The sequence below is a fragment of the Dasypus novemcinctus genome, chromosome 8 (genome assembly GCF_030445035.2).
Source record: "Dasypus novemcinctus isolate mDasNov1 chromosome 8, mDasNov1.1.hap2, whole genome shotgun sequence".
Taxonomy (NCBI): domain Eukaryota; kingdom Metazoa; phylum Chordata; class Mammalia; order Cingulata; family Dasypodidae; genus Dasypus; species Dasypus novemcinctus.
This window is the reverse complement of record NC_080680.1, coordinates 108,575,206-108,587,700: the sequence shown is the minus strand read 5'-3', so window position 1 is coordinate 108,587,700 and position 12,495 is coordinate 108,575,206. Positions and strand designations below refer to the sequence as shown.

At 40.0% G+C, this 12,495-nt stretch overlaps 1 protein-coding gene across 4 annotated transcripts in view; it reads right to left on the bottom strand.

Moving 5' to 3' along the window:
- SUSD1 (sushi domain containing 1) overlaps positions 1–12,495 on the bottom strand; it is a 174,680-nt gene that overhangs the window by 56,530 nt on the left and 105,655 nt on the right. For all 4 annotated transcript variants that reach the window (XM_058302538.2, XM_058302539.2, XM_058302540.2 and 1 more), the window contains 2 exons: positions 4,206–4,297; positions 1,206–1,392 (listed from right to left, as the gene is read on the bottom strand). In XM_058302538.2, coding sequence (XP_058158521.1) covers positions 1,206–1,392; positions 4,206–4,297 — 279 coding nt within the window. The remainder of the gene's footprint in view (positions 1–1,205; positions 1,393–4,205; positions 4,298–12,495) is intronic.

The following is a 12,495-nucleotide window of genomic DNA, read 5'->3' as shown; positions in this document are numbered from 1 at the left end:
TTTTTTTCTTTGTTTTCATTAAAAAGGGAGCTGTGGCAACACGTTTGTGCAGTGTCGGGAATGATTCTCTATTGGTGGGGAGTGATGACTAGGCAAGAAGGGACAGGACTCAATGCACAAGTTGAGGTAGCCTTAGGTAGGAGAAGGGACAGAAGGGAAAGAGGGCAGGTAGGAAAGGGAGACTTGGAGGTGGGATTACTTTTACTTCTAATTTCTCATTGAAATAAGAATCAAGAACACTAGCTCAGACTGTGAGTTGGTAGGTTGGGGGAATGGAGATGGGGGAAAATTTGTCATAGATTTGAGGAGAGAGGAGGAAATGAGTAGAAAGTGAATTGAGGGAAGCAGATTTGACTCAACGGATAGAGCATCCGTCTACCACATGGAAGGTCCACAGTTTAAAGCCCGGGCCTCCTTGACCCGTGTGGAGCTGGCCCACGTGCAGTGCTGATGCGCGCAAGGAGTGCTGTGCCACGCAGGGGTGTCCCCGTGTACGGGAGCCCCACGCACAAGGAGTGTGCCCCATAAGGAGAGCCGCTCACGTGAAAAAAAGTGCAGCCTGCCCAGGAGTGACGCTGCACACACAGAGAGCTGATGCAACAAAAAGAGACACAGATTCCGAGAGCCACTGGCAAGAATATAAGCAGACACAGAAGAACACCACACAGAGAATGGACACAGAGCAGACAACTGGCGGGGGGGGGGGGGGGGGGGGAGAAGGGGAGAGAAATAAATAAATCTTTTTTAAAAAAAATGCAAATTAAAGCCTAAAAAAAAAAAAAGTGAATCCACTAGTGAGTGGGACTGCCAGGCATTTCCCCCAGAGAGTAACCTATTCTTGAGGTACCTGCAACAGAATGCGAATTAAATACGTTACTGAGAAAGAAACAATAACAGGAAACCTTTATATTTTTTAAGTATGAAATATTTTAAACATCCAAAGGAATTTAATCAACACTAATGTACACACTACCAAAATTTAATCAATGGCAACATTTTGCCTCGTATATGTTTTTAAGAAATAAAATATCACCATCACAGTTGCAGTCACCTCAGCATCCATCTGCCATTCCATTTCCTTCCTGCACTCTCAAAGTTCAAAAGAGAGAAAGAAAAGATAGAAAGAAATAATGTTCCTCCTTATCCTGGCCCATCAACAGTCTGTGATTGCTTCATTATGCCAAATGCTGTTACTCTCAATTTACCTGTTATCTGAGTTGTCAGGGAGACGAGCACAGAAAGGCCAGAAGACAAAGCCAGGAGGCTGACACTGTAGTTGGTACCCGGCTGTAGGTCCAAGCATATCTCAGGAGCCCGGCTGCTTGTAGTGACGTTAAAGATTATTTCCTGGGCAAATTCCTTCTGATACCACCTCTGGCCCCAAATGTGCAACTGAAACATAAAAAAAGCTCACTGGGTGAATCGCTGCCTTTTGAGGGGCTGAAATGACTCCATGCTACCAGTCTCACAAGCTCCCTGCCTTTCTCCCTCTTCACTCTAAAGTTTCTTCAACAAATGATATGCAATTAGCAAACATTATAAGTGTTATACCTTAAATATATATCTATTTTGTTTTTATTGTGGTAACATATATAAACATAAATCCTTCCACTTCAACCATTTTTAAGTATACAATTCAGTGACATTATATTATGGTTACAATATTGTGTTACCAACACCACCAAAACAAACACTTGGTACACATTAAGCAATTATTTCCCATCCTCCCGTCCCCACCCCTACTAATCTTCAATCTACTTTCTGTCTCTATGAATTTGCCTGTTCTAGATATTTCACATCAATGGAATCATACAATATTTGTTCTTTGTGTCTGACTTATTTCATTTAGCATAATGTTTTCAAGGTTCATTCATGCTGTAGCATGTTTCAGAATGTCATTCCTTTTTTTGACTGAATAATATTCCATTCTATGGATATACCACAGTTTGTTTATCCATTCATCTGTGGATGGCCATGTGAGTTGTCCCATCTTTGGGTTATTGTGATTAATGCTATTAGGGTTTGAGTCCCTGCTTTCAATTCTTTGGGATATACATTTAAGAGTGGTATAATACCATAAATATTATAATTACAGGATATTAGTATAATATATATTTTTAAATCAAAAAGCTCAAGGGGAAGAGGCCCTGATACCGGCAAGCTTCTTTTTTCTTGTTCTCTCGCATGCAATTTACACGCCCAGTGAGAAAACCTTTGGTAAAACTGTGGCAGCAAGGCCAAAGAATGTTTCCCTGGAAAGAAAAATAAGAATCCAGGCTAAATGCTTCTCCAAAGAGGACCTGAATTAGGATACTCCTCATTGGGCTGGTAAAACTTGGGAAGCATTTTTCTCCTCTGCTCAACCACTGCCCTTACCTACCCCACCCCCACCTCCAGCATCCCATCCTGATCCACTAATACACTTTCCTGCAACATCCAAGCATCTGAGCCAAAAAATACCCTTTTCTTCCTACTTAATTTCTTTTTTTTTAAATGCACATCTAATTATTTTTCTAGTTAATTTTTTTTTATTTTTGAAGAAGCCTTAGATTACATAAATGTTACATAAAAAATATGGGGTGGGGGGAGTAGATGTGGCTCAAGCGATTGAGTGCCTGTTTCCCACATGGGAGGTCCTGGGTTTAGCTCCTGGTGCTTCCTGAAAAAACAAAAAACAACAAGCAAAACAAAAGGAAAAAAAAACAACTCAGGGAAGCCATCATGGCTCAGTAGTTGAGCATCAGCATCCCACATACGAGGTCCCAGGTTCAATCAGTCCCCAGCCCCCGTAACTAAAAAAAAATGTGTGTGTGTGTGTGTGTATGTGTGCGTGTGTGTGTATCCCCACCCCCTCCCCTTCCCAAACTTTCCTCCATGAACTCTTTCATAAGTGTGGTACATTTGTTTTAATTGATGAACACATAATGAAGCATTGCTAGTAATCATGGACTATAGTTTACACTTTACACCACAGAATTTTATAGGTTCTGACAAAATGTATGATGTGATGACCTGTATCCATCATTGTAATGTCATGCAGGACAATCCCAATGTCCCCAAAGTACTCCATGTTACACCTATTCTTCCTTCTCTCTCCCCTCACAACCTTTGGTGGCCACTGCCTTCATATCAATGATACAAGTTCTTCCATTGCTAGAATAATCCTAAATCTGCTTTAGTCCACAGTTGCATTCTCCCCTTATGTTTGTTCATTCCTCAGTCTTGAGGATTTAGGGATGATGATGCCCACTGTTTCTGATTGAGAGAGGGTTTAGATTCCTGAAACAGATGGATGGAACTGTCTTGCTTGCAGTTGTAGACACTTTCTATTTTGGGGGATGGGTGTTGTCCATCATTATCTCCTTGTTAGTTGTCCTGGGCGAGTGCAATGAACTGGAGAGCAGATGTTGCAAACTCTGCTGAGATTCAGGGATCAATTGGCACATGAACAGACCAAAGATTCAAGTCTCTGGGACATAGGTTTAATGAGTATAGTGCTAATTATAGGTTCCAATAAAAGGGACAGAAGAATCATGTGTAGGGAAATTATAAATGAGTCTAACTCTGTTACCCTGGGGAGCATATATTCCAAAGTAGGGCCCACTGACATGGTGCCAAATTCCTGAGCTTCTCTGCCCTGCCTGTAGAGTCTAGATGTCTCCAGAGCCTTCAGGAGCCCCACTGTTTGCTGTGGCTTTCAAGGAGATCCTGCTGAGACGTGCATAAGTGTAACCTCTGGAATGACCTCCAGACTCACTTTGAAATCTCTTAGCCATAAGAACTCATTTGTCTTTAATATTCCCCCTTTTGCAGCAGCAGCTCATCCCATGGCCTTTCCCTTTCGTGCACACAGCCACATGTCACCTCACAAGGTCCCTCTGACTCTCCATGCAGCATGTTCAGATCCTGATCAACAGATTCACATGTGCACAAACCCTTGGATTCCTCCTACAGACATGGCCTGAACCTATACTCTGCACTAGGCTGTGTGCACAAACTCATTCTCATGGCATTAGTCATCTCTACCCAAGGTTTCTGTCTTCAGATACACAGAAGTGGTCATTTTCCTGCTCCTGAATGCAATTGTCACTGTAAATCCTCTATTCATAATGACAGCTATATAAGTAGATGTTTAGGTTTGTTGGTTTTCTCAACCTCCCACTGAAGGCAAACATTTCTAAATAAGTGAACACCAAGTAACTTACTAAATACATCTCCTCTAGATCAGCTGTCGTCATACTTTTCCACCTCAGGCAGGTTTCATTAAATATTGAAATATTACCAATTGTCTGTTTTGCTGCAGAGGGAAAAAATAATGAGAAATCAGTTTATACCCTCTACAAAAATATTACCTTTGACTTGAAGTACTTTCCAAGGATATGGATTTGCACAGGATTAGTTCAGCAATATTTTAATTTAGAAATTAGTGACAGTAACTGAAAAAACACAACTTTTATCAAACCTGATGTAAGATACAAGATCAAAAAGATACCAAGCAGAGGATTTCTTAAAAGTTCTTCAAATGTACTCACTGCAAACTCCCTTGATTTACTAATAGAGCAATTCATCTTCCAGGACCTTGGACATACTCATTTACAAAAATAAACATCAGTTGGAAATTCTGGGTTGGGAGCAACATTTCAGCAGAGAATTGCTTCTGGAGGAACTGAAAAGCCTATTTCTATTAGTGAGGCTTTTCATGATGCAAAAAAAGGGGGATTTCTTTTGGTTTGGGCTCCCTCATCTCTTCCCATCAAAGCATTTTTTGGCCTCAGTTCAGTTTCATGGTAACCAAGCACAAGATGATTCATATTTGGTACAGTTTAATGTAAGAGGCGTACTCCCCACATTTTTTAAAATAAAGACTATGTAGGGGGTTGAATTATGTACCCCACAAAAGACATGTTCAAATCTTAATCCGTGTTTCCTGTGGGAATGAACCAACTGTAAATAGGACCTTTTGAAGATGCTATTATTAGTTAAGGAATGGCCAAAATGAATGAGGGTGGGTCTTAATCCATATGACTGGGGGCCTTATAAAGAGAGGAAACTTGGATAGTAGAAGGCAGAAGGCAGAGAAAGCCACAGGAGGAGATCATGGGCATCACCATGTGATGGAAGACTGCCATCATGAGAACGCTAATGACTCAGGGAAAAGCATGATCTTGCCAACATCTTGATTTTGGACTTCTAGCCTCCGAACTATAAGTTAACAAATTCTTGTTGTTTAAACCACCCCACTTTTGGTTTAAACCAAAGACAGACTACTATGAACCCAGTACCTAAACTGGAATTGATATAGCAGATTTGCTGGGAAGTTCATATGAACACTGTGATGATTAATAAGTTTAATCACCTATTTAACAACTCCCATAACCTGAAAAAAAAGATAGTACCATTGGAGCCCAGGTTTTGTTGTATAATCCTCAGGGCTGACAGGTTCCTGTGATAAGGGACTGTATAAGTGAAGCCAAGCTGGTAGATGTGATCCCTGTCGATGGATTAGGTAACTTGGCACAAAGAAAACCTGCTCCACAGGTCCAAAATTACACTTCAAATGTTGCAAGACAGAGCAGATAAAAAAAGTGTAGATGATACAGGATAATACAACTCTACTACTGACTAGATCGTTTTAGAGATTATTAATAGTGGCCTAAGGAACCCTGCATCTATGAAACCTTCAAGAAACAAATAACTCCAATACTATTCGAATAGTTCCAGACCATTCCAAAAGTGTGAAAAGTTTCCAAGTTTGCTCAACATGACTAGATAATCCACATGGCTCAACCTATACAATGGCACAACCAGTTTTTAAACACATTGTATCAATTCACTGATTAATATAAAGGCAAAAAAATCTAAATAAAATATTAGCAAATGGAAATAGGCAGTGTGTTCAAAGAAAAATAAACTATAACCAGGGAAGATTTATTGCAAGAATGCAGAGATGGTCATTCTTGGGAAAGCTATTAATAGGTCAGAGGAAAAAAGCCATATGGTTACTTTTATAATTAAAATGGTTGATAAATTTAATACACATTAAAGCTCAGTAAATTGAAACAGATGGTATTTTCCTTAAAGTAATAGAGTATTTATTAGAAATCACAATAATTAACAGCAGAACAATGAAGTAATTTCTAGCAAAGTTAAGAACAATACAAGGATGCATGGTCTCATAGCTATTAGCATTAGTCAGAAAATTCTAGACAATGCAGGAAAAGGCAAGAAATAAATGAGTTTTCAATATCAGAAAGACTAGGAACCAACAATCATAATTTACAGATGATTTAACTCCTGTAAATCTGAGAGAATCAACTGAAAAACAAATAGGAAATTGTTTCAAAACATTGGAAAACCAACAGAGTTTGGTAAAGTGCACCCAAACACAAGAACATACAAAAATTAATAATTATCTATATATCTTCAAGAACAAGTATGGTAGCCTGAATAATGCCCCCCAAAGATGGCCATATCCCAATCCCTAGAACTTGTGAATCTGTCACCTTACATGGCAAAAGGACTTTGCAGACGTATCTTGAGATGGGGAAATAAATGATCCTGAATTATCTGCATGGAACCAATGTAATCACAAGGGTCCTTATAAGAGGGAGGCAGGAGGATAAAAACTAGAGAAAGATGCAAGGACAGCGGTAGAGGTTGGACTGGTGTGCTTTGAAGATAGAGGAATGCACGTGACCTCTAGAAGCTGCAAAAGACAAAGTAACTGATTCACCCCAAGAGCCTCCAGAAGAGATAGATGCAAGCCTGCAACACCTTAATATTAGCCCAGTGAAGCTGCTGTCAGACTTCTAACCTCCAGAAGGATAAGGAATATCTTTATTTGCAAGAAAATCAATTTCATTCCACTGCCCTTCTCAGCCTGAAGTAGTCAGAGAGGACATCATCCCAAATCCCTCAAGATTGAGGAATGAGCAAAAATGGGGGTGGGGGAGGGCATGTCCACTGACCAAAGCAGATTTACTGTTATTGTAGTTAGTATCTTGTGTTAACTGATTATAATTATTTTGATTTTTAAAATCCCTATCTCCAAGAGTGAGAAAGCACAAACTTTAAATACCTAGAAATATACCTAACTAGAAATGTCCAAGACTTACATGAAGATTGGGGGAAAAAAGTTTCTGAACATAGAAGAAGACAAATAAAGAGAGAAATGTCATTCATTTTCTGAATGAACAAAAAAGTCAATTCTCTTAAATGTAATGTACTTCTGATAGCAATTCCAGCAGACCTCTTGGGAACTTCCTAAGTTCACTCATTCATTCATTCAGTGACTACTTAGAAAGTTCTTACTTTGTGCCAGGCATGCTTCAGGAGTCAAGAGTAAAGTGCTGAGAAAACAAAGTCCCTACCCTCAGGGAGCTTATATCCCAATGAAAGAGGCAAAAAATAAACAAGTAAATAAATAATAGAATTCTGTGTGGTGGAAAGAACTATAAAGAAAAACATTGCATGAGGATCGGAAGTGAGGAGGGGGTGACATTTGAGGATGGTCAGGGAAGATCTCTCTGTGGATGTGAGCAAATGAGCCAGCAAGGTCTGAAGGAAAAATGATCAGACAGAAAGAGCCACAAAGTCAAAGTCCCAGAACCAGGTAGGTCCACTCAATGAGAAGAATGCAAGGGAAAAAAATACAGCTAAAATTCTTTGGGACGATTAAGGAGAATAGCAAGACCATCCATATATAAAAAGTTATTAATAGGGGAAGGGGGACAAGGGGGAGGATGTTGGGTGTATGAGAGTCCCCTATATTCTGTACATGACTTTGCTGTGACCTAAAACTTCTCTGAAGACAAAATGAAAAAAGTAAGACACTGGGGAATAAATGGAAGAAAATGGAACAACAGATCTTAAAGTGATGAAAGGCAAAATGGCAAAAAACAAAAACTTTTTAAAATTTTTTCATTATTTTTTATTATCTCAAATTGGCTTTTTATTTTTTTGTATTTTATTTCTTATTTTTAAAACTATCATTATTATTTCATTTTCTTATTAATTATACTTGGCTATTTTATTGGCTTCATTTTTTTTAAAGATTGATTTTATTTATTTCTCTCCCCTTCCCCCTGTTGTCTGCTCTCTGTGTCCATTCACTGTGTGTTCTTCTGCGTCCACTTGCATTATCTGGTGGCACTGGGAAACTGCATCTCTTTTTTATTGCATCATCTTGCAGCATCAGCTCTCCATGTGTGTGGTGCCACTCCTTGGTAAACTGTGCTTTTTTCACATGGGGCAGCTCTCCTTGCAGGGCGCACTCCTTGGGCATGGGGCACCCCTACATGGTGGTGCCCCTGCACCGCATGGCACTCATTACATGCGGCAGCACTGCACGTGGACCAGCTCACCACGTGGGTCAGGAGGCCCTGGGGATCAAACCCTGGACCCTCCATGTGGTAGACAGATGCTCTATCAGTTGAGCCATGTCTGCTTCCCTATTGGCTTCATTTTTTAAGAAGTTTTGGGTCACAGAAGGGTTACAACTGTGGTAGGGGGGATCATTTATGTGAAGTGTCAGTGATGGGGGATACTAGGGAGGAGGTTCACCTGGGCATACATATAAGGCACATAAATGTGTTCAAAGTTCACGGGGCATTGTCACAGTGGGTGGAGATTCACACAATAACCAAAAGAATATTGAATTCCCATTCTGGGGAGCTCTGCCACATTCTCTAATGGAACAGCAAAAATCCCCCAAGCACAGAGGCAAAGGCTAGTGAAGGAGGATGGTCTGTTGATGGGCCCTTGATACTGATGACTGTGTTTATGAACCTTTACTCATGAAATTGAAACTTAGCCTAGTATTTTAGGGTGCCTAAGATTTACCTCCTTAGAGCCCCCTTGTTGCTCAAATGTGGCCTCTCTCTAAGCTGAACTCAGCATATAAATGCAATAACTTCCCCACAGTGTGGGAAATGACTCCCAGCCTCCCTGGCACCGAGGGATCACTACCAAGCACCAAATACCAATGCAACTGGAAAAAGACCTTGATCAAAAGGGGGAAAGTGTAAAGACAAATGAGTTTATATGACTAAGAGACTTCAAAGTGAGTTGGGAGGCCATCCCAGAAGTTATGCTTATGCTCATCTTGGCAGGATCGGACTTCATTGACTGCCAAATTAGACACTACCCCAAAAAGTGGGGTTCATGAGGGCTCTGGAGACACACAGTCACTACGGTCAGGGCAGATAGCTCAGGAGTTTGATGCCTCGCCAGTGAGCCCTACTTTAGAGTTATGCTCCCCAGTGTGACAGAGTTGGACTCAGTTGTGGTTTCCCTACAAATGGCTCTTCTGTCCCTTCTATTTGAACCTAAAGTTAGTGCTGGAGTTGGTAGGTGTATGTTGAAGAGACTTGAATTTGGACTGTGCCACCTGGGCCCTGAGTCTCTGCAGAGTTGCAACACCTACTCTCCAGTCTATTGGACTCCCCAGGACAACTTACAAGGAGGTGAGGAATCGAGAGACGACCACCATACAAAGGAACTGAGAGAGCCTACAACTGCAAGCAGGAGAGTCCCATCCATTGGCCTTATGGGACTGAAGTCCCTTCTCATTTGGAGGTAGAGTGGGTATCACCACCCCAGAATCCTCAGGATTGGGGAATAAAATATGGAGAGAGTGGACTTACTGGTATTCTACTATAGACTTATTGTGATTCTAGCAATGGAAATGATATCATTGATGTGGAGGCAGTGGCCACTGAAGGTTCTGAGGTCAGAGAGAGGGAAAATAGATGTTATACAGGGGCATTTTCGGGATTTGGGAATTGTCCTGAATGACATTGCAACGACAGATACAGGTCACTATAAATCTTGCCATAACCTACAGGATTGTGTGGGAGAGAATGTAAACTACAATGTAAACTATAATCCATGCTTAATGGCAATGCTCCAAAAATGTGTTCATCAATTGCAATGAATGTACCACACTAATGAAGGATGTTGTTAATGTGGGTAAATGTGGACAGTGTGGGGAGAAAGGCATATGGGAATTCCCCGATATTTTTTATATAACATTTATATAATCTAAATATCTTTTTAAAAATAAAATTTAAAAATTATAGGGAGGGTTGGAGGGAAAAGACACCAAATGTAAGATATGAACTATACAGTTAGTGGTAATACTTTCAATGATGCTCTTAAATAATTTGTAACAAATGTTTCACAACAACGCAAGGTGTTGGTGGTGGGGTGATATATGGGAGCCCTGGATGATGTTATACATATCTGTTTTGCAAGTTCACAACTTTTACCATACATTTATGTTTATGTATGTTCATTTATTAATTATATACTTGAATAAAAATTTTAATGAAAAAAAGGAGAACAAGAAAAAATTTTTAAAGAAAAATATTGAAAGGGGACATAACCAGAAATCAGCACTTATATACCTACTGCAAAGCCAGAGCAGTTTCTCAACCTTTCTTTCATTATGCTTCCCCATCAAGGAGCCTTTTAGACATTTTTTTCCCTAGTCACTTTCCCCCTATAAAATTTTAATACTACATACATGCTATATGCCTGTTTATGTACTAAATAAAAACATATATATATATATATATATATATATATATATATGTCTGTGCTATACATATTAGAAAGACTAATATTTTCAACCCTCAAGAAGCAAGTTTATCCCCCTGGGTGTGTTATTATTCCCATTGAGAGTGTGAAAGTAATTAAACAGTTTGTTACTAGCAAAGGGATAAACAAATAGATCAATGGAACAGAGCAGAATCTAGAAATAGACCTATCTATACATGGGAATTTAGTAAATGGCAAGAGTGGATTTTCAAATAAGTGGGGAATAAAGTAAGTTGGGAAATAATTATTCACATGAATAAAATAATATTAGATACCCATCTTGACATAGCAGGGCAAAAAATTATCCCAGCTGGATTAAATATTTAAATTTAACAATACACTAGAAAATTTCTATAATCTTGAGTGAGGAAGATATAATAAGAACATGAGAACAAAATTTAAAAAAAATTTTTTTACTAAATAAAGCCTTAAATTTTCTTTGTGGCATGTGATAGCCAGGTCCTGAGCCTCAACAGACTCCAGCACCTACAATCTGATCTATTGGACTTACCACACTCAGCTAAGATGGAGTTGAAGAAGGACAACCACCACACCATGGAGCCTAGAGTGATTACAAATGAAAATGGGAGGATTGCATCCAGCATCCATGTGGAATCTGAGCCTCCTCTTGACATAGAGGTGCAATGGACACAACCAATCCAATGTCCACATAGAAGAGGTGGCATTGGATTGGGAAAAGTGGACATGGTGGACGATGGGTATGGGGAAAGGCAGGAAGAGATGAGAGGTGGAGGAGTCTTTGGGACATGGAGCTGCCCTGGATGGTGCTTCAGAGGTAATCACCGGACATTGTAAATCCTCACAGGGCCCACTGGATGGAATGGAGGAGAGTATGGGCCATGATGTGAACCATTGTCTATGAGGTGCAGAGGTGCCCAAAGATGTACTTACCAAATCCAATGGATGTGTCATGATGATGGGAACGAGTGTTGTTGGGGGGGGGGAGAGGGGGGGTGGGGGGGTGGGGTTGAATGGGACCTCACATATATATTTTTAATGTAATATTATTACAAAGTCAATTAAAAAAAAAAAAAGAAAAAAAAAGAAGTGTTTCACAAGAGTACACAAAGATGGATATAAAACATGTAATATTACACCAAAAACATAAAGGGGATGACAGACTAAAAATGTAAACCATAATGTAAAGCATAGGATAACTAAAAAATTTGGAAAACTGTATAGCCTAAAGTATAAACCACAATATAAACACAAATGTTACCTTGAAAAAAAAAAAATTTCTTTGTGGCAATAGATATAACAAAATAGAAAAGCCAAGCAACGAACTATGAAACAAACTGTAACATATTTGAAAAATTCGATGGCCCTATCATTTTAAGTGCCTGGATATCTAAAGAGTACTTATAATGAAGAAAAATACCACCTCCAACATACAAAAGTAGGTAATAAATAGAAAGAGTGATTCATAGAATTGCAACAAGCATTAAATGTGGAATGGGATGGGGAAAACAACTTTACTAATAATCACACAGGTAAAATTAAAAGAAGTTTAATATGTTTTTCACTTGCTAGGTTCTCAAACATTAAAATGTGATAATAGGAAGGCGGACTTGGCCCAGTGGTTACAGCGTCCGTCTACCACATGGGAGGTCTGCGGTTCAATCCCCGGGCCTTCTTGACCCGTGTGGAGCTGGCCCACGCGCAGTACTGATGCGCGCAAGGAGTGCCATGCCACACAGGGGTGTCCCCCCGTAGGGGAGCCCCACGTGCAAGGAGTGCACCCCGTAAGGAGAGCCGCCCAGCGCGAAAAAAAGTGCAGCCTGCCCAGGAATGGGGCTGCACACATGGAGAGCTGACACAGCAAGATGACGCGACAAAAAGAAACACAGATTCCTGTGCCACTGACAACAACAGAAG